The sequence below is a fragment of the Lampetra planeri genome, chromosome 14 (genome assembly GCF_965212315.1).
Source record: "Lampetra planeri chromosome 14, kcLamPlan1.2.h2, whole genome shotgun sequence".
Classification (NCBI taxonomy): domain Eukaryota; kingdom Metazoa; phylum Chordata; class Hyperoartia; order Petromyzontiformes; family Petromyzontidae; genus Lampetra; species Lampetra planeri.
Window position 1 is genome coordinate 12,128,949 of NC_136120.1, and position 26,544 is coordinate 12,155,492.

Consider the following 26,544-nt stretch of genomic DNA (forward strand, 5'->3'; position numbering starts at 1 on the left):
ACATTTGCACTGTACAGTCCAGAACTGTATTGTAATTAGTTCTCTTATTAGTTCCATCTACAGCCACTAGAGGCCTCTAAATTCAAAATTTTAAACATTTTGTTCGATTCTTTTAATCGAATATTCGAATCTGCATCCCGGCAAGTTAAAATCTGAATCGCTTTGGCAATGGGGCGAATATTTACGCCTTTACAATATACCCCTAGTTGTACAATAAACCCATACAATTCATAGACATAAGTTGGTAAAACGCACACTGGAGTTCGGCTCAGCCCAACTAATGAAAACATAGTCGTGGCCATTCCACATTTCTGTGACGGGGTCTGGTCTTACGACTGGACTATCTCTACGTAATATACTGTAAAGTATGAATTTTTAAAATTATATATACTACGTACATTTCCCGATATTCTAAACACTGCCAATATACATAACTGTTCGAAAAGTAAAATGAACGGGACTCTTGAAACGATGATGAGCGTGGAGAGCGGAGGATTATATCGCATCGCGGAAGGATACATTAATCGCGGAGCGAATGTGGAGCTGCTCTATATAAGGCTGGCTGGGGGGGGGGGGGGTGCTGAGGCTCACAACGGCGTGGGGCCGCACGTGGACGCAATTTTCGTCGACTGCGAAAATTTCCTCTTCAGAAAGTCGCGGGCGAAAACTTGTGAGGCGATAAACATTCGATTTCTGATGAAAATTGTAACTTTTACCAGCTCGTTTTAATGTAGCGATGTAAACGAGACGTTTAAAAGTTTATTAAATGCGTAATTTATATAATCAATATATTGAATGGTAGATGTCGCGGTTTGGCGCCATTTTAAATCGAACGCCTGTTGTAAAACGTCGTCGCGATTTTCTAGTTTCTCGCTTGCGTTGAAAAATGTATCGGTGTGTCTCATTATTTTTTTTCACATCTTGTCTTTTAAATATAATAATCTAAACGACTCGGGTTAGAAGGCGGCCTCAAGATGATGCCTGCGAGGGGCCGCGCGCGTGCCCGCGGGCGCGGTCGTGGCGATGAGGCCGCACCACCTCCTGCGCATGCGCAAGGCGATGCCGGAACTGCGTCCGCTGTGAGTTTCAAAGCACGTGGCGTTAAAAAATACAACACGCAAAAGTCTGAGATAGTTGTTTATTATTTGTTGTTGTGTGATTTATTATTTTAATAATTATATAATATTTTATTATTTTAAGAGCTTGTCTCTTGGAATTGTGCCTCGCTTGATACAGTAAATTTAGCTGTGACGGTCCCACCTGATGACGGAGACTTGTATTGCCTCCGAAACGTCTTGATTTATTAATTTAATATTATTTTAATAACTTAGAATTTTGCCTCACTTGATACAGTCAATTTAGGTGTGACGGTCCCACCTGATGACGGAGACTTGTGTTGCCTACGAAGCGTCGTGATTTATTGTTTTATTATTCTATTTTTATTATTACTTTACCGATAAAACCTAAGAGTATGAATCCTTGCAGTCACGAAAGCTTCAAATCTAGAATTAGAGTTGTTTAGTTAGCTCAAGTCGACGTCGTTATCTCGATTGTTCGCGATGATGACGGGCATCGGGACGGCTGCCGATGATTAACAACAACATTTTCAATGTCTACTCTTTGGTTTTTTCGGTAAAGTAACGTAGGTAAAACAATAAAATAAATGAAAACAACTCCATTAAATCACGACGTTTCGGAGGCAACACAAGCCTCCCTCATCAGGTGTAAAAAGGCACAAGTTGTTTTCATTTATTGTATTAATTGTTTTGCCTACGTGACGATACCGAAAAAACTAAAGAGTATGAATCCTTGCAGTCACGAAAGCTTCAAATCTAGAATTTTCCATTTCCCCGCGGATCTCGATGGCAAATCCCCCCCCCCCCCTCCACTAATATTGGTATTAATTAAAACTCATAAAATTAGTGATGGGTATATATTTCTCTGTTCAACACCTTAGTGCCTAATGACAGACCAATTCGGACCTCATTGGCCACCCCGTGCTCTTATAAATCTCAACGTTTATCCTACAAAGTCCCATCAGAAGGGAGAACCGCAAATTGACAAAAAAAAATTCCCGTATTGAAACGGCTGTATGCCGTATGGACCTGAAAACGATTTCCCTGTACAACAATACGGGGTAAACCTTTATGGGTTGACGGGTACGAGTATAAATCACACAAAATTAAGCACGACTGACATATTAAGATTGTTACTTTCAATTGTGTTTTTGTATTGTTGATGTAACCCTCTTACCCGCCCCGACTGGACATGAAAAAAGAGCTTTATAATTAAATGGATGGATGGATTCTTCCACTATAAATCTGATTAAGAACGAATACTGAATGGTCGATGGGCGTGCTTAGTGATGACGCTTTGCTGTTGCCGCCCAGAGCCCGCCCACTCGGTGGATCACCACACCAATCAAAATCAAACTCCGCCCACTCAGATTCCATTGACAGGTAGTCCCCGACTTACGATGGCCCCGACTTACGATATTTCGATCTTACGATGGCGATAGCGATATGACAAAATTGTAAAATATTTTAGATTTCGCGCGGCAGGCAAACGCAGCAGCGTACGAGGTACGATACTGTAAGTTGGGACGCTGCCGGGATGTTCTTTACGCATATAGTTTATACAGTACGGTACTGTAAATTGCTCTGTTTTGCTAAATTATCACTATTCTTAAAGACGCCTGGGTAGGCTAGGCCATTTTCGACTTACGATATTTTCGGCTTACGATGGGGTCGTCATAACGCATCTCCATCGTAAGTCGGGGACTACATGTATACTGAAAAGCCCGATGATCTATAAAGCGCTTTTTCACAGTTACAACAATAAAAAAACAGTAGTGCAAAATTCAGGAAACGTAAACAAATCACCCAATCGTACAAATAAAACTAAACCATCTCATTGATTTGAAGCGTTCGTCACTGCAGGAATCCATACTCTTTGGTTCTTTATGTAAAGGACTCCTTCGTCAGCATTTTCCCTGCTGTGTTGGCCTCACCTGATGACGGTTGCTTGTGTTGCGATCGAAACGTGATCTATTTTCTACCTACGTGACTTTACCGGAAGATCCACAGAGTATAAACCATCTCCATCCTACCAGGCAAAGCCCACTGTTCTAAGCATATGCAAATACTGTACATAGAGGAAATCGCGTGGATTTCATATTCACCGAAGCACATTTGTTCGGTTTAAGCACGAGACTTGTAATAAACATTTCCAAGAATAATGTAAAACTTTTTAGATTAATAATTTGGGCTTAAGGGAAAATCCATGAGTTATTTATGTAAAAATTTTGGGTGCGCGGTTAATTCGTAAATCGGATAAACCGCACGCGGATGATCGAGGTTCTACTGTATACAGTATATATTTTTTATACTGGAGAAATCCGATGAGCTATGAAGCTCTTTTCACAGGTGTCCAGTTGGAAGCGGGTCAGAAGGTTACAACAAACAATACAAAAACACGATAGGCATTCACAAAGTATAGATAAGGTGAACAAGTCACTTGAAAAAATATATGCAAAGAAAGCTAAACAATGTATTTATTTTATCTTGCCAGGTAAAGCCCACTGAGCTATTAGCTCAACGAAGTGGCTTGTGGAAATTTATAGCAGCCAAATAATCTAAACTCTTAGTTTCTAAGGCACGTGTTCTGAACAACAGTTGCATGACATACAAGAGCACATTTGAAAAGTGATTCTCAGCTCAAATTGGCATCGAGGTCGCTGCTTAGATCCCGTTTACAGCCATGCTGAGCCAGTTGTGAAAATCCAGAAATTTCTATGGTGGGGTGGGGGTGGTTAACTCGTAACTTTGATTACCATATTTTCCCGCATATAGCCAGCATACGCATATAACCCGCAGACGCATATACCCCGCAAAAATAGCGTTTTGTGTAAAACAAATTTCAGATAGCCCACACCTCCATATACCCCGCATGAATTCATATCTTTAACGTCGTTACCGCAGCTTAATTCCATCAAATTAATGCGAAGTTTACATTTGTAATACATTCCACTATCAATTGTTAACATTAAAAGCATAACGTGCACAAAGAAAACAAACTAACCGGAAACGAGTGAACTTAGAACGGTAAATAAGTAACAAAAGTAAATATCCAATAAATAAGTAACATAACTTGTAGATAAGTAAGTAGTTTTAGCACTGCCCAGATAATAGCAGAACTACTGTAACTCCGTCACCTCGCCCCCACCTCTCCCTCCCCCAGCTTTCCCGTCGCCGGTAAACAAAGTGCAAGCACTTCAAAAATTGTACAAACAATTCATTTGAAACGTGATAGCATGTGCAATTTTAGTGCGAGTGGTTTATTCAGCAGTGCTTTAGTCAAAGGAAAGTGTTGCATAGTGGATAGTCCTACCATGAAAACATTAAACGAGTTATGACATGTCACACGTGTAAAATATTTGTGGGATAGCCCGCACTTCCATATACCCCGCAGGGTCTTGTTTTGTTTGTAAAAAGTGGTATACCCCCGCGGGTTATATGCGGGAAAATACGGTATAGGCTGCTTTGCTGCTGAGTCTCCTGGCTCGTTGAATAAAAATAAATCGGTTTTATCGAGATATGTGTTAAGTCCAACTTATTTTACAGACCAATACCAAGCAGAAATTCTATAGACAAGCACCTTAAATGTAAATGGACAGACCTCCTAAGTGAATAAGCTGTCTGCAGAATATCTTGTTTTGTGTATGCATACACTCTTAAGAGACTAATTTTACTTGGTTTAATGCTACACATTTAAAGTCGTACATTTGCACGTTTATTTACTCCATTTCCAACTTTTAAGTGAATAAAAATGTAAACTAAGTTGTCTTAAACGCAAGTTGAATCTGGAAGCTGCAATTGGAAGGTCGCACATGTTCTGATTCACGTACAACTTGATAACAAAACCCTTCTACCTGCTTGCGCGTGTACAAGTTTTTTGTACACAAAATCGTGATGTGGTTACTATAAGATGTTAGTTTGTGGAAATTTTCGTGTAGGCAAATCTTCAGTGTTCCTAATGGCATGTTTGTGTTTGAAGATGGCTCAACCGCCACCGCTCGCTTCACAACTCGGGGGCGTTGAATCTGCGAGTGACCTTTTTGGCAGAGGTCGCCAGAAAGCCACCATGCCCTCTACCAGGAAGCCAGTCACAGGTACGGTTGCTGTTGCCGCTATAGTCATAAATGGCAGTTACGCCATGTTTTGTTTTATTGCTACATTACATTACAGTTGCATACATTACAATAAAACACTATATTTGTAATGTTATTTATAGTATATTCGTTTATAATGAAGATGTATTGTAATTTCATTTTGCAGAATAAGCTTTACCAACATACAAAAATAATATGAACATGTGAAGAACTATAATGCCATCATCCTGATAAGTCTCAATGAGTCCTTAAAAATCCAAGATGTAAGAGACATTGGTGTGTTTGGCCAATTCAGTTTTCAAGGAATATTTTGCATGTGGGAGAAAACCAACACTATAGAATAATGCTCAGAAGATTTGCATAGATGGTTTCGTGAAGCTTTTCCTTTATGTACCAAGTTACGAGCGACTCGTTTGACAATACAATTCATTGTTATTGACCACCATAGAGCCATTGAAACCGATAGGTGAAATATTTGCTCTGGGCTTATGGACTTACTGGACATCTGAGAAAAAGAACATAGCTCATTGGGTTTCTCCAGTCTAACTAAAGATTGAGTTTCAGAGCTTTAGATTTGCAGGCCTTCACTGTTTCCCAATCTATTAAAGCAATTTCAATAAATCGAGTATAAACGACCTTGTCACCATAAAAGGCTAGAACTCGGAAGCTAAGCAGATTTCATCCTGTTTAGTGATTGGCTGGGATACTGTAGGAATAACACATTCCTGCGGAGGGAGCTGGTAGGAACGTTGGGTTGCTCGGTCAATGGCCAGGGTCAACGGCGGCGTGGTGTATTCCGCAAATATGCCCGACTGTGAGGGCGGGCACAATCCGGCGTGAGTTTTATAAGGGCACCATGGGGTGACCAGCCTCTCCCCACCCAGCCCCACCCCTCCCAGCCCCACCCTACCCACCCAGCCCCTCCCCACCCAGCCACTCCCCACCCTCCCCACCCAGCCCCTCCCCACCCTCCCCTCCCCACTCAGCCCCACCCTCCCCACCCAGCCCCTCTCCACCCTCCCCACCCAGCCCCACCCTCCCCACCCAGCCACTCCCCACCCAGCCCCTCCCTGCACGACGGACACAATAATCCCTTGTGGGCTGGTGTAACCAGGAGATTCGTATCAGTATCAGGTGTTGTAGGCTGGGACTGCAAGGTGGTCAGGAGAGGTTAGTACAGATGGATATTTTAATCTGCAGAGTTTTTGAGTATTATTCTCTCATGTGCATTTGGACTTTTTACATCACTCCAGTTTACTCGTGCCGAAAACTCGTTTATGAACTTTGAAAACCTGAATGTAGCATTGTACAAAAGAAATCTTGAGGCTCAGTGAGGCTTTGCTAGCTTTATAATGTGTATGCGATAATATATTTTTGGTAAATATACGAATGCGAAACATTGTATTTAAACATTGCTTGGGGTAAAATTAATCTCAATTACGAAGCTTACCTATTTTCTTTCTTTTGATTAACATGGAGCCTGATTCTGGATTAACTTCAGGTATGTTTTTTTTACGTTTTGTTCCATTAATCATTTTAATCTTTCAGCAAATTATTTTGGCCAATACAAAACTTTGTATTTTTATATTGCATGCTTCTAAATTTCAAGATTTAGCTTCAAAGCTGTTGCCAAGTGATGTCATAGTTTTCAAAATACCGTATGAAAATATTACCAAAAAATTGCAGATGTGAAGGAGTTGCTGTTCAGTGAGGGCTAACAATTATTTATCGTACAGATGTACAGTTTGAATGTGTAAAAGTACTTTTGTCTCTTTCCCATCCTATAGATGTATCTTTAGTATCAGCAGGCATGGAGAGGCTGATGGTAGTGGATCGCGGGGGCCGCCGTCGTGGCCAGATGCAGACAATGGATGTCGGCTTGATGACTCGCCAGACAATGGAACATGTCCGTCAGTCTAAGACTGGTGAGCGTTCATCATCATCATCACCACGATCCATGGGGAGATAGCCGTAGGTATCCACTGCACATTTCGTCATTTCCGCTTTCCTCTGTCTTGTGCCAATATGCTCAGGTAGTGCTGCAACAACTTTCTGGCACCAATCTTATGTCGTCGTCAAGACATTCTCCTTTAGGCCTTCGTCTCTTTCCGGTTCTTCCATTTTGCCGCACAAACACACTTTGAGCGTTCACACAGGCACAATTATTGGTCACTAGTCGGCAGCCCGACCTGCGGACAGAGTGACATGATGACACGTGCCACCAGACCCTCGTAAGATGTAGATTACTTACCTGACAGTACTCACCAGTGATCAACTTGCATGACTTGCCACTCGAGTTAATACAAATCGATTGATGCAATGGCTCCCTCTGCCCCCATCCTCACCCCTCCACAATGGCACATGCCTCATTCCAATATATGATCTTTTTATTGGGCCTGTAGGGTTCTTTCAATTGGTGGATCGGATAAGCAGTATTGGGTTCGATAACATTAATTATGAGGTGAAGTGTTAATTTCCTTTGAGTAAATTTGATCTCGTTTGCATAAACCAAACATAACATTATGCCACCACCACTGAAATTGGTCGATTGACCTCCGAGTTTTCCAGAAAAAAATACATACAGGTTGGTAATTGATCAATATGTTGTTGGCTACGTTATTAATCATAGCGAAACAATTGCACGTTCTTAAATATACAAAAAAAACAAGGATGTATACGATTAAGCTAAATTATTTTTACACGTTTATTTTCCCCTGCATTCCATTTGGAATGTGGGTTCCAGGCTTGTCAGGTCAGCCGGTCAAACTACTGACTAACTACTTCAAGTTGTTGTCACGGAAAACGTGGATGGTATATCAATACCACGTGACATTCAGCCCAGAGCTGGAATCCAAACGACTGAGGATTGCGCTGTTGCATGAACATAATGAGCTGCTCGGTGAAACGCGAGCCTTTGATGGCTGCATTCTCTACTTGCCCAAGAAACTCGAGAAGGTAAATTCTGCGGTCAATTTAACCCTTCTTCTGCAAGTTGTAAGGTGGGTCCCATTCGCCTTTTGAGTCTGGGAAAGCGCTCGTGGCTCTGCATGAATTTTATGTAGGGAGCAGAGGTCGCAAACGGGTTTTGATTCCTTACCCGTACCCGTACCTGGCCGCACCAGGGTCGCAAACGGGGTACCCCTACCCGGCTGGGTACGGCTACCCGTTCCCTACCCGTACCCTACCCGAAATGAGTGACAAACGGTGACTCACGGCCTACCCGTACCCGGCCGCACCAGGGTCGCAAACGGCTACCCGTACCCAGCCGGGTACGGGTAGCCGGGTATCGGGAAGGGTACGGGTATCGGGTACCCGGTTGCGACCTCTGGTAGGGAGGCGTAGCGGCGTTGTTTTTAAAGACATTGTATTCATTGCAGAGAAATCTTAGCGACACAACCGCACTCTATGATAGCTGGTGCCAAACTGTGCCATATGCCCTTCTGCATGTGCATGGTTTTCTCCAGGTCCTCTCGCATACCAAACATTTGTTCTTTGCAAATACTAAAAAAATGTATTGGCCGGGCAGCCTGAAAATATCTGGAGACTTAATAAAACAGAGGGCATTGTTTTATTTCAACACGTTCTCTTCAGATGCTCAATTATTGAAACATTTATTTTGATGGCCAATTTATGATCAATCTGTATAAGTTGAGACTGTTGAGTAGAATTTTTACAACATGAACATGTACTGAGTTGCAATTTTGACACCCCTCATAAAATTAGTGACACATTTGTGATGTTGTCCATGCATATATTCAGGTGAGTGAGGTATGGAGCCAAACAAGACAGGAACAGAAGATAAAGATCACCATCACTTTGACCAACGAACTCCCACCATCATCACCGACTGCCATTGTGCTGTTTAACATCATCTTTCGCAAGTAAATAACTTAGCTCAGGTCTCTAGCTGGAACATTTACAAACTGTATTTTTTTCCCTTAAACACAGACCTACATGCCTTAATTGTTTTAATGAAACGGTTCAACCTTGTGACCAATGAATTAAACTTTTGCCCTTTGATGGATCAACAAATACTCGATTTAAAGCTTTCGTGACTGCAGGGATTCATTTTCTTGGTTCTTTCGGTAAAGTCACGTAGAAGGAAAATAATTAAAATAAAACGTAATAAAATAATTCTCACGATGTTTCGGCTACAACGCAAGCAGCCGTCCTCAGGTGAAGAATGAAACACCACCAAGCTTGGAGCGTATATTTAAGCTGGGTTGGAGGGGGAAGAAGAGCGCCTTGACAAAAGAATTTGCATATCAAGAGGGATTTAGCATATTTATGGGAAATGCGTAGGAGGTGAGCGGGGGGTTTCAAAGTCATATTATGCCCAAGCTTGGTGGTGTATCATTCTTCACCTGAGGACGGCTGCTTGCGTTGTAGCCGAAACGTCGTGACAATTGTTTTATCTTCTTGGTTCTTTCGGTAAAGTCACGTAGAAGGGAAGTAATAAAATAATAAAAATAAAACATAATAAAACAATTCTCACGACGTTTCGGCCACAACGCAAGCAGCCGTCCTCAGGCGAAGAATGAGAACATTATCAAGCTAGGAGCTTATATAGGTGTAGCGAGGAGGAGCGCCTTAACAAAAGAATGTGCATATGAAGAGGAATTTAGCATACCAATTCCTCTTCATATGCACATTCTTTTGTTAAGGCGCTCCTCCTCGCTACACCTATATAAGCTCCTAGCTTGATAATGTTCTCATTCTTCGCCTGAGGACGGCTGCTTGCGTTGTGGCCGAAACGTCGTGAGAATTGTTTTATTATGTTTTATTTTTATTATTTTATTACTTCCCTTCTACGTGACTTTACCGAAAGAACCAAGAAGATGAATCCCTGCAGTCACGAAAGCTTTAAATCGAAATTGTTTTATGTTTTATTTTTATTATTTTCCTTCTACGTGACTTTACCGAAAGAACCAAGAAGATAAACAAATACTCTTTTTAAAATGCAAATTAAATGTACCTTTCCAGATTGACCCGAAAATGTATGTCGCACAAACACCCCCACCAGCAGTCGCAAATGGCAGCAATGCGCTGCACTCACTAGTTCCTGCCACACTTGGCCAGTAATTTTCCACGTCTAACGTTTATCTTAACATGTAAACTCACAATCGCTGCACAAGTAGTCCTCACTGCAGCTGCATCGTCTGTCTTGCTGTGAGCTTATAAATACCTGTAATTTAAGGAAAGGAAATGGTACCTTTTAGTATTCAAGGGACGGATTTTTCAGCCTAATTAAATCTTTGTGGGCCAACAGTTTGCCTTTAACATGCCACTGGAAGGGGACATAAGATGTGATTATTATTTATTTGCTAGCCTTTTGCCCGTCCAAGGACGGGTGTATATTGGAGTAAATGTGAAATATTTAATAGAAAAATTGTTCAGCTCATGATTATTAATGAGAGGGGGGGGGTTGCCCCATGGGGAGTGACATTACCCACTAATGGTTATTGGGGAGGGTTGCTACATGTGGAGTGACGTCACCTGCTCATGATTATTAATGAGGGGAGGGGTGTGGCATGTGGAGTGTGCAACCTTGTGCATTAGTGTAAATTTCCATGCGGGCATGAATATTAATAGGGGGGGGGGGGGGGCTTTTTTGCAGTGACGCTACTTACGGATGTAGCGCTGCGCTGCGTAGATGTATTTTTTACCGTCACTTTCTGTAAAGAAACGTCATTTGAAGCGACTTTGCATAATACATTAATTTAGCTCGACCTGCGTTAGTGTAAAAATCCACCCACTCATGAATATGAATTAGGGTGGTGGGCCTCGTGGAGTGACGTCACGCATGGGACACATTCTTGGCTCAGTATAAAAGACGTAACTTAGTTTTTGCTTTGATGGTGTCATGTCGCAGGGAATACTTGGTACATTATAATTTCAATAAAAATGCCAATTTGTGGATAAATGTCGGACATTTTAATTTCAAAATAAATGGCAGTTGATGTAAAAGGAAGTAAAACAAGCTCCCATTTTTTTTGAAGGGTGCTGAAGATGGCCAACATGCAACAAATTGGACGTAACTACTACAATCCAGATGATGCATTCACCATTCCACAGCACAGGTAAATTAATCCCATCACTCCTTACTCTATATAGCCAAACTCAATGATGGTGGCACAATGCTTAATGTCTTAAGCCTTTGTGTGGCTGTAGCCAATCATAAAAAATGCTAGTTTTCTGCTTGTCTGCAGAGAAAGATTAAAATTAGTGGATCCTTGTGCCAGATTGTAAAATCTGCAGTCTTAAATCTGTTGCAACAGTAGAGACATGTCAATAATGATCATTGCAATATCTTTGCTGTAGTCGAAATGTGTAACGCTTGGTCCAGTCAAACTTTGACCCATTGCGGGTTTTCTCATCGTGGATTTGACCACACAATGTGTTGACGAATAGTTTTGTCAATAGCACCCCTTTGGTTTGACTATCCACGGTTGACTGCAAGATTCTTATCTGCACCGTAAATAAGTACTGTACTCGAACTGCACTGCTCACGATGATGCTGCCTCGGAAGAATACACCATGCCTTCTTGTCTCACAGTAAGTAGAAATCTGTTTTTGTAACTTGTTTACTGTGCATGTCATTATCTTTATTTTTACCTTTACATGTATATGTACAGCACTGTACACATGTTTTTCCCATTCTTTAAATTTACTGTCAAAGTTATATTTAACACTAGAAAATATTAATCATAGCTTACATTAAACGATACATCCTGTTTAATGTTTGGGTTAAGGTAGGGTAACATAAGGAGGGTTAGGTTGTCATATTACGAGCTGTGAACGAAACCAACATTTTCCCATACGTTTAGAGTTTGCAGATCGCGGATATGCCGATTGTGGCTATTTTCGAGAACGTAACCCCCACGATGGGAAAAGTTTGGGTGTAATAAAAATGCGGGCATGCCCCACTTGTCAAAATAACGCAGTAGTAGGCAGACCTTATATTCATTGTGATTTATTTTTTCATGTTGACATTTTTTTGACTTGTGTCCTGCGTTTCTCCTAGATTACATGTCTGGCCTGGTTTTGTCACCTCCATCATGTGCTACGAGTCCGATGTGATGCTCTGCGCTGACGTCAGCCACAAGGTCCTCCGGAATGAGTCCGTTCTGGATTTCATGTACACCTTGTATGAGCAAATTGGAGAGCGAAATTTTCATGATGCTTGCCAAAAGGAGCTTGTTGGCCAAGTGATACTCACAAGGTAAGGTCTTATTGCTGCAAAATGTGAGCTTCCTGTTTGTAATTTGCAATACATAAGAGCATAATTTCTCGTACAAGCCATTGCCATTCTACTGCTGGATTAAGGCTTCTCCAACCCGATCCAGTCCATGGGGGTTAGTTTGCCCGTATTTCAAACACACGCTGGTCAGTGTGGTGTATTGAAGATATTGAGCATAGATGTTGGAGCCTAGAAAGTATAGTACAAATTTGGATTTTTATGCAGTGCCCTCTGTTGCCTATGTAACTCCAGATTTTGTGTCTGGTGATCGTCCAATAACTTTCCATAATCTACCCTGCTTAGTTTATGAGATATTATGAGATATAGGTGCCTTCTGGGCCGTTTATTGTTTTGAATATTATTTAGAAAATGCTTTTTAAATCCAAGGCAACAGTTTTGATAAGTTAGTATAAGATTATGAAATGGTGTTGCTTGTGTATATGTAGTGGCGGTACGCGCTGACGGGGGGATCGTGTGAGAGCGCGTCGGGTGTGGCTACATCGCGTGGTGTAGTGGCGGTGCGTGCTGACAAGGGGGGGGGGATCGTGTGAGAGCGCGTCGGGTGTGGCTACATCGCGTGGTGTAGTGGCGGTGCGTGCTGACAAGGGGGGGGGGATCGTGTGAGAGCGGGTCGGGTGTGGCTACATCTCGGTCCGCAGGCAGATGTCCACATCAAGGTCCGCATTGGCCCCGCCCCCTGGAGCGGAGGACTATTTAGGGCGATGCACAGCAGCATTCGGGGAGTTGGTAACCAGTGAAGACAGAAGACGGAGGAGGAAGAGATAGGGCCCTGAGACCCCTAGCCCCGATGTCCTTGTAAGGGCCGGGACCCTGTGTGGTTCAGAGGCGGGACCGTGGGACCCGGGGCCGGACGTCCGTGTGAGGGCCAGCTGTGGGACCCAGTGGTCGGGACCCATACCCAGCCGGGGTGGGTCTGGGAGTTCCCCTGGAAGCTACGGGGCCGGAGAGCCCGCGTGTGTGTAGCCGAGTGGAACGCGTGGCGTAGGCTGTAGTTGGCTACACGTCGTTGTGGCTAAGTGGATGTTAAAAGGGTGCTACCCGTCAAGTGGTCTCCCGCCGTAATTGTTATATTACATATACATAGGTCGGAATAAGAATACTATTTTGCTTAGGAGCAGTTGGTAATTGTACCCAATGTGGCATCTTGATGAATTTCAATAACGTGAATTGTTATATTGCAGGTACAACAATCGGACTTACAGAATTGACGACATCTCTTGGAATAGAAATCCAAACATGACCTTCATGAAGTCGGATGGCACAGAGATAACCTACCATGAATACTACACAAAGGTAATGTCTTCCTTTTTTAATTAAACATAAACTTTATATTCGATGCCATGTTAATACTGGAATAACTTCTGGGTGGAACTTTATAGTGCTATCATCTGGGATTGATGATATGAGTACCAGTTTGTTTGAAAGTCAGTATCAGTAATTCTATGCAGAGACTAGCTGCCCCACAATGGGAATGAAGAATTTTCAGCACTAGCTTATGGGCCTCCAATGAATATATAAAAACATTGCTGTCATTGCTCATTAAGAGTTGTGATAAATCATTTGATCATTTATACTGGTAGGAACCTCCTGTTTACACCAGCCCACAGGGGATTATTGTGTCCGTCGTGCTGGGTGGGGAGGGGCTGGTCACCCCGTGGTGCCCTTATAAAACTCAACGTTTAACCTACTCACGCCAGCTTGTGCCCGCCCTCACAGTCGGGCATATGCGGAATACACCACGCCGCCGTTGACCCTGGCCATTGACCGAGCAACCCAACGTTCCTACCAGCTCCCTCCACAGAAATGTGTTATCCGGCTTCCAACATCAGGTGGTCCGATCCAGCGAAACTGGCAAAACCACTCCAAAGGCTGTGACCCAGTCCGACAATCGGCACCGTGTGCGTGACAAAAAAAGTAGCTTTTCTTGATTTCAGTTTTAAATATATACAGTGCATTACACACTACATATAACTTAAACAATGAAAATACTGCACGTATATGCAGAATCTTAGAGACTGGAGTGGTAAGTATGGTACAGTAAATACGTTGCCTTTGAAAGAAGTAGGATATTTTGTCTGTTTATTTATGCCAATTTCATATAGTAAACAAATTTAAAACCAAAAAAGATAACACCTACAAACATGATGTCAAGAATTAGCAAAAATTAGCTATTTTAAATAATTGTGATTTATCCGATTGGCGCCTGAAGCCGCCGGATAATCAATGACCTGCTGTAGTTGTGTAAATCTTGTCTCTTTATTACCAAAGCAATACAGCCTGGAAGTGAAGGACATGCAGCAGCCACTGCTGATCAGCCGCTCAAAGCGCAAGGACTCGGCGGGGAACAAGGTGGAGATAGAGCTGCACCTGCTGCCTGAGATCAGCTATTTAACAGGTGGAGGTGTTGTTGTGTTGAAGGATTTCCTCCATCTGCCACCAGCGAATAGATATAAACTTTATGGGAAAAACCCACAGTGTAATTGGAAAAATAGCTGTGGTGTGCTGGTGTGTGAAGATAACTTTGTAGACAGGTTTCTATATCGTGCTACCCTTGACTTGTTTTTTACTTGCTGTTAAATTTATGTACCAAAAATTGCATTTCATTGTTTTTAGCACAACTGAGAAGGGTGGTGTGCATTATGTTGTATTGACGCAACAGGAAGGTGTGCGCAGCTTAGAAAACACTTCATTTACAAGGCACGTATTTTCAAAGTTGACTGCAAGTGTACGTTGGTGATATTCCTGTTTGTACTCCGTTTTGTCGGCGAGTATTTTTATGCTTGCACCCAACGAGCATGTCTTCACGTGAAGAGGAGGGAGCCTTTATAGTCTGGCATTGTTACTGGGTAATTGATGGGAGTGTTGCTCAATTAGGTTTTGAGATAATTAATTTCGTTTCAAATTTGAGTTCAGCAAGAACGGTGTTTTTTCCAGGTTTGAGTGACAAAATGCGTTCAGATTTTCATCTCATGAAGGACCTTGGCTTGCAAACACAAGTTTGCCCAGACAAGAGGGCAATGACCACGCAGAAATTCATTGAAAAACTCCAATCGTAAGTTCTGCACTGCAACGTAAATGTGAAATGAGGGAGAAAAATGCATCTCCATACTGTTTTTATGGTTACTATCATTAGCAGCTAAATTTAATCTAAGGAGTTGAGGATAAACTGGGCAATAAAGACCAATGGCAATTTATGATGCTGGTTAACGTTACACAATGATTAATAAGTGTGGTTTTTTTGTATGTAAAAATGTTAATTTACTGTTGCCTTATTCAAAGTTTAAAAGTGCAGTTTGCTGGTCTCATTGGACATGTTGCTTGTGCTGTCATAAAGTAGGTGCTACTTAACGATGCGCCTTAAGGACATACAGTACAACCTTGGATTGCGAGTAACTTGGTCTGCGAGTGTTTTGCAATACGAGCAATTTTTTCAAATAAATATTAATTTGATAAACGAGCGAGGTCTTGCAATACGAGTAGTACGTGTATACCCTTTGTCTGCCGAGCATCACGTGATCACAACTGATATACGAGTTCTTTGGATTAAAAACACGTTTCCGGAACGAATTCTGCTCGCAATCCAAGGTTTTACTGTACTACCCTTTTGACCAATACACCACTCGATGAAGGCCTTGCCATTGTGTTTTGATTTTTTACTTCATGCTGAACAGTCTGGGTTGGTGAAGACTGGTAGCATAGAGATATGGTTCAAGTGGATTATTCTCTTCTGCTGCATGACTGGTCAGTACCAGTTGGGGAAGTATGCACCAAGTGCCAGGACAGGTATCACACTTCTTTGATTGTTAGCCATGGTCAGAAATCGAACACGGCTTGGGGTTCATAGGAAACACAGTGGTGAGCGGTTAACGTACTGCATTATCAACTCGTGCTCGCAAGTGTTAATTACCTTCCATGGCTGGCATCCGTGGAAAATGATATTTGAATTTGTCCAGGACCTAGAGCTGGAGAATACTCTCCTGATTAGTGTGGTGAAGCGTGGTCAGACGACCTCCATAATCGAGATGTGCAGGGATGGCCTTCATCACTTGGTTGACAAAGTTTCCGCACAGAATTCAAACTGCGTGCATTAAATCATTTCGGAATTGTGTGGTTCTGCTGCATGCAGGAATCCGGAGACTTGTAATGAGTTTGCAAAGTGGGGCCTGTCATTCGATCGGCAACTGCTGAGCTTGACTGGTCGCGTGGTGCCTTGTGAGAAGCTTTATCAGAAAGATCAATCGGTAAATATCCACGTTTCATTTTAATTGTGTTTAGAAAATGTATACTGGATGCAATCATTCAGATAGTGATCGGAGTACATGGTACCGAGATTGTTTATTGATTTGCGTATTTTTTTGTGGTTAGTACCAGTATAACCAAAGACAGGCAGACTGGTCGCGGGAGTCTCGGAACATGAAGCTGATGACGCCCATCTCGATGGAAGAATGGATGTTGCTTTTTACGCGCAACAACAGCAATGAAGCTCGTGCCATTGTACAGAACCTGATGCAAGTCGGCCCACCCATGGGCATGCACATCAACAAGCCAGAAATGTGAGTGTCCGGATGATGGAACAGATTATGTTTGGAAATATGAACTTCCAAAAAATGTTCCCTATTTAGCATACCACTTCAGTGACCAGATTTACAAAGCTGCTGGAGTTGTATGTATCTAAAACCTCTCGTTCTCTGGCTACAGGTTTTTTGTGTTTTTCTCACTTGCCATTGCTTGGAATAAGCAAAGTGTTTTTTTTCGTCTTGAAGGTTTGAAGTTCAGGATCGCGCACAGTCATTTGTGCAAACCTTGCAGCAGAATTTGAACCATCACACCCAGATGGTAAGTGGAGTCCTCATTTTAGTCACAAGTTTAATATTGGTTTTGTGGTGCATTGTTAAGAGGACAATTTTGGGATTATTTTAATGCTGCTATTCAATTAAAATGTGTTTGTTAGTATTTTGGAGCGGGGTGGGGAGTGATGCAAAATAACACTCTTAAGTTTGTACATGTGGTTAATAGTCTAGTATTTGTATTAACTAACAGCCGGCGCTTGTTTTTGGATGGGTGACGGCTTGTCCCTCCCAGCAGCCAGTGAACAAAACTTTGTTTAATGTATATGATAGAATGATGGCATATCCTGCGCTATTGTTCAGGATACACTGCCAGAGTGGTGGGTGGGGGGGCATGGCAGCATGCACTAATCCAGCCCAACGTGAGATGCGGGCGATGGCATCATCACGATTCTGCACTTTGCCTTGGCAGGCAGAGGAATCTGGGTAGGAATCCAGGCAGAGAACTTTTCTAGCATAGTATAAAGTGCGAGAATATGATCTGTGCTTTTGTTTCTAATGTGGAATGTGATCAGGTTATGTGCGTACTGCCATCGGTCCACAAGGGAAAGTATGATTCGATCAAGCAGTTCCTGTGTGTGGAACGACCGTTCCCCAGTCAATGTGTTCTCGCCCGGACACTCAGCAAGCCACAAATGATTAGGAGCGTTGCGACAAAGATCGCATTGCAGATGAACTGCAAGCTTGGTGGAGAGCTGTGGGGCGTTGAGATTCCTGTAAGTAGACTGCATGATGTTCGGTTCTTTGTGTTTCAACAATTGCTTACCTGATGAGGCTTCACACGTACTGCTATATGGAAATAAGTTGCTGACATTTGTGAGCGCCAATGTCGACATAGCCTATGGCTAATGAAGAGCTTCTATTAGCGAATCAGTTGTGATTTAGTAATCCAGTTGTGTTGTCTGAGAGTTGGTGAATGTTAATATTTGGTCAGCATAGTGTCTTGAAGTAATGGGTTGTAAACATTTGTGGCAAGATGCTGACAGAACTCAAATATTGTGACCTAAATTGGTACACAATTACACATCTGAATTTGTGTCTGCATGGACTTTTATGCGTCCCAGGTGGGTTTGTGAACCTGGCTTGTGTTTCAGTGATCCTGTTGTGCAAGCAGTTTCTTAGCTTTATACCAAACACATTTCTCTTTGGATGTGCTTTTGGTGTATTTTTGTGGCATACAGATTAAGCAGTTGATGGTGGTTGGAGTGGACTCGTACCATGATACTATTACACGTGGGCAGTCCGTCTGTGGCTTTGTAGCAAGTCTCAACCAAACTATTACCAGGTTAGTAATGAACAATAAATACTTCTAACCGGCCTTTTTGAGACCCATGCTCATTGCTATGTTAATTGAATATAACCTCGGGTGATGCGAGTATTGTTAGGCTAATTTTAAATATAATGCCTCTTGAAATGTAGCTCCGATTATAATTGACTTAAATTAATCGCTGTGTGATTGACTTGCATTTTCACTGCTTAATTTTCTCAGCTTATCACTGTTTTAAATTGTCTGTCCATACAGATGGTACTCGCGTTGCATTTTCCAGCATGCTGCTCAGGAAATGATTGATGGACTCAAAGTTTGCATGCAATGTAAGCACTTTATTTCCCTCCAGATGATTGCAAGCCATTATGATGATGTAATGATTTAAATACTTAAGTTTTGTTGTTGCATATGGTATTTTTTCTAATTCGAAGTCAGCTTTTGTCTACTACTGACGGGGGCAGGTGTGACTCGTTACCATTTTTCACCAAATTGATCACTAAAATGTACAATTAATCCAAACACTCAAGTCATCGTCGACCATGATCAATCTACTGGTGGATGAAGGCATCCTCAAGTAGTTGGGCTCTTGCTTTTTTTATTTAAAGCTTTCGTGACTGCAGGGATTCATGTTTTTGGTTCTTTCGGTAAAGTCACGTAGAAGGGAAAAAATCAAATAATAAAAATATAAAAAATCTTGCTTTATATAATTTTATATAAAAATAAAAGAACCAAGAATATGAATCCCTGCAGTCACGAAAGCTTTAAATCGAAATAAAAAATATTGTTTTATATTTGTATTTTGTTTCCCTTCTACGTGACTTTACCGAAAAAACCAAAAACATGAATCCCTGCAGTCACGAAAGCTTTAAATCAAAAAAATCACATGTTGCTTATATACATATGCTTTGTGCGCTTTTTGGCGTTAATATTTTCCTTATCAATGTCCATGCGTCATAGCAGGCAACCTTCTTCTTTGGGCACATAAGGTAGTCGTCAAAAGCTGATTGGGATAAAAAAAATTATGAACTAAGAGGCACAATTGGGCAAGTTGAAGTGCTTTTACAAAACTGAACTTAATGTTGTCTATAAAGTTTTTTTTGTCTTTCTTCAGCGGCAGTAAAACGGTGGCAGCAGATCAATCGCACTCTGCCAATGCGCATCGTGGTGTACCGTGACGGTGTGGGGGACGGACAGTTGAGTGTGGTTGTCAACCATGAGGTTCCCCAGCTACTCGACTGTCTCAAGAGCCTCGGCACTGACTACACGTATGTCCCTCTCGTCTCGTCATTCTTTGTGTTGAGACAATTCCTCTGTTCATAATCAACGTTTTTGGGTTGGATCGCGTTATTTATAAATGTGTCGTAACCCTCCACCACCCGACACGGCCAATCAGCAAAAAAGTGTCACCTTGACAAAAGACAAATAGTTGACTGCTTTAGCCCATCGGTGTGTTGAAGCGTGAAACCACAACATTTACAATTTTTGAGTACGACGTTTCGCTGGTAATTGCATCCAACATCATCGGGCAATTCGCCAAGAGCAGAGCCTCACCAGATATGGGATTAGTCACTACTTGTGGAATGTGTAGGTATGCTAAATTCCTCTGATATGTAAATTCCTTTGTCAAGGCGCTCTCCTCTAACCCAGCTTAAATATACGCTGCCAAGCTTGGTGGTGTTCATTCGGACGCTGTCTTTACGACAGCCCTGTTCTTCACCTGAGGACGGATGCTTGCGTTGTGGCTGAAACGTCGTGAGAATTTTATTTTATTATGTTTTATTTTTATTATTTTATTATCTCCCTTATGTGACTTTACCGAAAGAACCAAGAAGATGTGTGCAGATGTTAAAACATGATGGCATGTGACAACGAGGTCTGCCAGGACACTCCCATTTGTTTATTGAGGCCCACTGTTAAATATGGTCGAAGCGCCCTAACGTATAGTTCCGAATGTATATTATTTAAAAATATCCTTATTTTTTTCTTCTTCTTTGGCGAATGAAGACCCAAAGTCACTGTGGTGGTGGTGAAAAAGAGGGGCATTGCTCGTTTCTTTGAGTTTGGAAGGAGCGGACTGCAAAACCCATCGCCTGGCACGGTCATTGACACTGAGGCTACGCGTCATGAATGGTGAGCTGCCAGTCTCAATCTGTGTTTTTATCATTGCAGACCTGTGCTGTAGATGTGCACATGGATATAATGGTTTACGGCTGTAAACTGTTAATCGCGTGCAAATTTAAAACCGTTAACGTGTATTTTTTTCTTGTTGGTTAATGTCAAAATTCAACTTGGGTGTTATGCGTCTAAATCTTGATTTGCATTTCACAACACGAGAACAAGTTAGTCCAGTGGACCACGGGAAGAGGGGGGGGGAATAATTTCGACGGTAATTTAACAGGGCCAGGGAGTCAACAGCACGAGTGACGGGGGAAAGGGTTTCCAAGACTACGTGGGTATTTTGTTGACATTGGGATTTTATTGCAAGATCTTATTTGTGATGTGTTGCTACCGTTTTTGCCTTGATAAATCAGGAGAAATTGGTCGGAATACGCCATTTTTGAAAGGAATTGACTGGATTAGCAACTAGGCATTAATATTATGGCATATGGAGCATTTTTTATAATATAGGATGTGACCAAACCATTGCCCAATATCAGATTTTGGAAGCACGTTTGAGCCCAGGTATTGCTTGGATGCATATCTACCATGCATAGCATAATATGCTGATGGGCTACATGGTCAGCAGCAGATGGCAGTGCAGATAAACAATCCATTGTTGTACTTGCATGTCTATGCTGCTACAGTGCTGCATGAATCAACTCTCGTTGACTAGCATAGTAAAGTATGGTCAAGTAACTACCATCGCAACAGGGAATGGAGATGTCAAAGGGCTGTGCATATACATGCACAATAGCATGACAAAAGCATAACACAAACATGACTCCCAAACAAATATTTTGTTATGCCCTCTTACAACGGCCCTTTCCCCAAGGTATGACTTCTTCCTCGTGAGCCAGTCAGTGCGCCAGGGCACCGTGACACCCACGCACTACAATGTGGTGTACGACACCAGCAACATGAAGCCTGACCACATGCAGCGGCTTGCCTACAAGATGTGCCACCTTTACTACAACTGGCCGGTAGGGGGCTGCATTGAGCTATATCGGAGGTTAATTATTGCAAAAAAAATGACAGCGAATGAATCGAGATGATTCGATGACCAAATGTTTTAACTGATTTTTTTCTTTTCTGGATTCTACATAATATGGATTTATACTGTTGGTAAATATTGCAACATTAATTTCAATGTTTTCTTTATCTTGCAGGGTGTCATCCGCGTGCCAGCACCCTGCCATTATGCCCACAAACTGGCCTTTCTTGTTGGGCAAAGCATTCACAAGGAGCCCAGCCTTGACCTTTCCGATCGACTGTATTACCTTTAAGACATCGTATCGGGTTCATGGCTATGTGTGGTAGTTGGATGACCATTTCCGACACGTGTCAAGAGATCCTTTTGAGAAGAAAACAAGTAATGTTTCCTCAGCTTGAAAGATATTTTTATTTCCAAAGTTGAATGGTCAAAGCTTAATTCTGATTCGAAACGATACATTAAACGCATATTTTTCTAAAATATTGTGAAAATAACATGGAAACTGCAAAACAATGGAGATAACATTGTCCATTTTACATCCCGTTTTGTAGCAACAGAGTCCCATTACCGATTTTGTAGTGGTTTTGTTTTTGTATGTGGTTTATTGTCTAAGCATTCGGTAATTTACAATGTGTCCCTCAACCAGCAAGTTAGCAAAGCAAGCAACTTTGACAGTTGTAAATTGGGCAGGGCCGCCATGGTGGCGAGATGTGAACTACCTCGCCTGGTATACAGGAGGTCGTGGGTTCGATCCCAACCCCGATGCCTATATATTTGGAGTTTGCATGTTCGCTCTGGTTGTGTGGATTTATCTCCAGGACCTCTGGTTTTTCCCTCAACATTTTATAAACATGTTTTTAGATTATTTGGCTGCTATAAATTTCCACATGATGAGCCACTTTGTTGCGCTATCATCTGTGGCCAGGTCGCTTCTGAAAAAGTGCTATGTAGATCAGTGGGCCTTACCTGGTAATATCAAAACACCTTAACAGAACCTTCCATCAATTTATATTTTCTATTTTATTTGGAATGGAATCCTGAGGAGCATGGTAACATCCTCGAGCCAATGCTTTGAATAAGAACTATTTAGAATTTACGTGTGGCTGTTGAAAGGCATTTATTTCAAAGGAATGGCAAGAATTTGTGTCTTTTGGGTTCTTTCGGTAAAGTCACGTAGAATGGAAATAATAAAAATGAAACATAATAAAATAATTATCACGACGTTTCGGCCACAACGCAAGCAGCCGACCTCAGGTGAAGAACAGGTCTGTTAGAAAGACAGCGTCTGAATGAACACCACCAGAATTAGTGTTTGATATTCTAAACCTATATTCCATCGGCATGTGAAATTATATAGCAAAATATTCACATGGAAGTGTAAATGGTTATCTATTTAGTTAGAGGCTCAGTCTTTTGGATATAACCACAGTGATTTCTTTTGAGTGATATTTTGAAAGGTCCATCCTTTATGGAGTTTAAATGTTTTGTTCAATTTGAATTTGTTTGTACAAGAGGCATGCTAAAGATCTCATGGCATTTCGCAAGAGTAATGACCATTGTGTGCTGGCGTATACAGGGACTCTTCTACTTACGAACGAGTTATGTCTTGAGTTCTGTTCCTAAGTCGATTTTTTCGCAAGTCCAACTTTTTACACCTGTCGATTCCAAATATGCACGGCATGTACACTTCACACGGAGTGGCTTTAAAAGTTTTATATTCTGCTGTAGATGTCACCACCACCATCTATTGCTTGGCAGTTGAACTTAAGACTCGGTCTGAACAGGCAACTTGGACATACAGTGAGGGGAAAAAAGTATTTGATCCCCTGCTGATTTTGTACGTTTGCCCACTGACAAATGATAAGTCTATAATTTTAATGGTAGGTTTATTTGAACAGTGAGAGACAGAATAACAACAACAAAATCCAGAAAAACGCATGTCAAAAATGTTATAAATTGATTTGCATTTTAATGAGGGAAATACGTATTTGACCCCTCTGTTAAATATGACTACTTGGTGGCAAAACCCTTGTTGGCAATCACAGAGGTCAGACGTTTCTTGTAGTTGTATATGTGCTTTCTTGAGCAAGGGGACCTTGCGGGCGCTGCAAGATTTCAGTCATTCACGGCGTAGTGTGTTACCAACTGTTTTCTTGATGACTATGGTCCCAGTTGCCTTGAGATCATTGACAAGATCCTCCCGTGTAGTTCTGGGCTGATTCCTCACCGTTCTCATATCATTGCAACTCCACGAGGTGAGATCTTGCATGGAGCCCCAGGCCGAGGGAGATTGACAGTTTTTGTGTTTCTTCCATTTGCGAATAATCGCACCAACTGTTGTCACCTCACCAAGCTGCTTGGCGATGGTCTTGTAGCCCATTCCAGCCTTGTGTAGTTCTACAATCTTGTCCCTGACATCCTTGGAGAGCTCTTTGGTCTTGGCCATGGTGGAGAGTTTGGAATCTGATTGATTGCTTCTGTGAACAGGTGTCTTTTATACAGGTAACAAGCTGAGATTAGGAGCACTCCCTTTAAGAGTGTGCTCCTAATCTCAGCTCGTTACCTGTATAAAAGACACCTGGGAGCCAGAAATCTTTCCGATTGAGAGGGGGGTCAAATACTTATTTCCCTCGTTAAAATGCAAAACAATTTATAAAAATTTTTGCATGCGATTTTCTGGATTGTGTTATTCTGTCTCTCACAAAATTATAGACTTATCATTTCTTTGTCAGTGGGCAAACGTACAAAATCAGCAGGGGATCAAATACTTTTTTCCCTCACTGTATGAACCTTATAGCGGGACCCCGGGGTCCCATAAGCCCCCGGCTCTCGCATAAACTGCGTTTCGACGTCATTTTATGTCTTCCTCTCGACGAGCTCTACACGATGCGCTAATCAAAGTTTAGTTTCTTCTGCGCATTCGTCCTCGCTACGCTTGGACAACATGACAACAGAATTATCCGCACCAGGTGGGTCGCGGTGTTTATGTGCGCAGTGGGACGGAGTCGCCAAAAATAAATAAACTTTACGATTTTGGCTTCTGACTTCGGGGACCCGCCATAAGGTTCATATGGACAAGTTCGTACTTTTGAAAGTTTGTAAGTCATATTTTCGTAACTAGAGTTCTTTAGGTAAAGTCACTTGACTTTACCGAAAGAACCAAAGAGTGGATTCCTGCAGTCACGAAAGCTTCAAATCAAGATTTGTCCCCCTGTACTGGACGTCGAAAAAGAGCATCGCTCATCGGATTCCTCCAATCTAAATATTCTGAAGGTCCGAGTTTGAAAGATTCCTAAGCGATTGAAATATATCTGGGTCTCTTATTACTGGTATCAAAATGATGAAAAAAGAATAGGCTTTCTAGCATTAATACAGGCTTGTAAGATGTTAAATGCCGATTGCAAGCATCAAGTCTGCATTAACCACATTGTGCTATGATGTGCACACAAACAACATGCTTGATAAAGTTTTGTCTTTGAAACTGATTGGCCCGCACCATAGACGACTTCTCCTGTATGGCCTTGTCCCACCAAAAGTGTTAAAACCTATTTTGTTCATTTTGATACGGGGGCTGGGGGAGTTCCGTAGATGCAAGTGCTTAACCCGAGTTCTCGATTTGAAATTTGCATTGCCCTCCTTTTGGTGTTCTCCAGTGAAGTTGACTGCCGCCTCCTTTTTACTACTTGGTCTTTCCCTTTGGGTCCATTGGTATGAGTTAAGTTACATTTCAGTACTCTGAAAATAATGTCAACGTCGTTTCTAAAAGGTATTTAGAGGTTTAAATGCAGCAACCAGTATGTTCTGTTAATAAAGCAATGTTGAAGCTGTGTGTGTACCCATGGACTCTTTTTATTGATTTGTTGACCTTTGTACTATCATGTTTTAGTATAAAGTTTTGACCCGCCCCCTACTGGACATCTGAAAAAGAGCTAATCGGATTTCTCCAGTAAAATTCCTGCGGAGCTGGTCAATGGCCAGGGTCAACGGTGGCGTGGTGTATTCCGCAAATATGCCCGACTGAGGGTGGGCACAAGCTGACGTGAGTAGCTTAAACGTTGAGTTTTATAAGGGCACCACGGGGTGACCACCCCCTCCCTGCACGACGGACACCATAATCCCCTGTGGGCTGGTGTAACCAGGATGTACCTACCAGTATAAATACATGTTCTGATTCTGTAACCTTAGTACTTTCACTTAATTTAAGTAGAACATCGGACAATAAGTAAATCTAACTGCACTTTGTGCTGTATAAATCTGCAAAGACATACTTTTTCATACTGGTAGGAACCTGGTTGCACCAGCCCACAGGGGGTTATTGTGTCCGTCGTGCACGGAGAGGGTGGTCACCCCGTGGTGCCCTTATAAAACTCGACGTTTAACCTACTCACGCCGGCTTGTGCCCGCCCTCAGGCATATATGCGGAATACACCACGCCGTCGTTGACCCTGGCCATTGACCGAGCAACTCAACGTTCCTACCAGCTCCCTCCGCAGGAATGTGTTTTGATGTTCAAACACCACATTTAAATCTTGATTTAAAGCTTTCGTGACTGCAGGAATCCATCTTTGGTTCTTTCGGTAAAGTCACGTAGGTAGAAAAATAAAATAAATCACGACGTTTCGATCGTAACACAAGCGACCGTCATCAGGTGGAACAGGTACAACAGGAGAACTGCTGACAACCATAAACTTTTTGTTGCAAGCAATTAAAGTCTACATTAACCAAATGGTTAAGACAATGCATAAATAATCACGGCATGTTTTATTCGCATGTTCACCTCAAGTACCGCGTGTGCTTAATGCAGTACTTGTTTCCCTTACAAAATATTTATGTTTTGTGTTTGAACGT

General features: G+C 42.0%; 1 protein-coding gene across 3 annotated transcripts; it reads left to right on the forward strand.

The window, feature by feature from the left end:
* The first annotated feature begins 579 nt into the window (after nt 1–579).
* On the forward strand, nt 580–25,523 carry LOC144722379 (piwi-like protein 1). 3 transcript variants are annotated; one of them, XM_078600596.1, is made up of 21 exons: nt 580–670; nt 961–1,079; nt 5,056–5,170; nt 6,958–7,095; nt 7,914–8,125; nt 8,930–9,051; nt 11,170–11,250; nt 12,195–12,392; nt 13,613–13,724; nt 14,700–14,826; nt 15,366–15,483; nt 16,558–16,672; nt 16,797–16,984; nt 17,195–17,267; nt 17,794–17,994; nt 18,460–18,563; nt 18,801–18,871; nt 19,657–19,810; nt 20,550–20,675; nt 21,538–21,685; nt 21,872–25,523. In XM_078600596.1, the coding sequence occupies exons 2-21, from the start codon at nt 975–977 to the stop codon at nt 21,986–21,988; spliced, it is 2,625 nt and encodes an 874-aa protein (XP_078456722.1). In that variant the 5' UTR covers nt 580–670; nt 961–974; the 3' UTR covers nt 21,989–25,523. The 3 variants fall into 3 exon arrangements, with proteins under 3 accessions (XP_078456722.1, XP_078456724.1, XP_078456723.1); XM_078600598.1 differs by having other exon boundaries at nt 6,970–7,095; XM_078600597.1 differs by having other exon boundaries at nt 586–670; nt 964–1,079.
* The last annotated feature ends 1,021 nt before the right edge of the window (nt 25,524–26,544 follow it).

Excerpts from the sequence above, each read along its gene's own strand:
- LOC144722379 (XM_078600596.1), top strand. The coding sequence starts at position 975 with ATGATGCCTGCGAGGGGCCGCGCGCGTGCCCGCGGGCGCGGTCGTGGC. Across the intron at positions 16,673-16,796 it reads TTTATCAGAAAGATCAATCG|TACCAGTATAACCAAAGACA; the intron begins GTAAATATCCAC and ends TTTTGTGGTTAG. Across the intron at positions 16,985-17,194 it reads CACATCAACAAGCCAGAAAT|GTTTGAAGTTCAGGATCGCG; the intron begins GTGAGTGTCCGG and ends TTCGTCTTGAAG.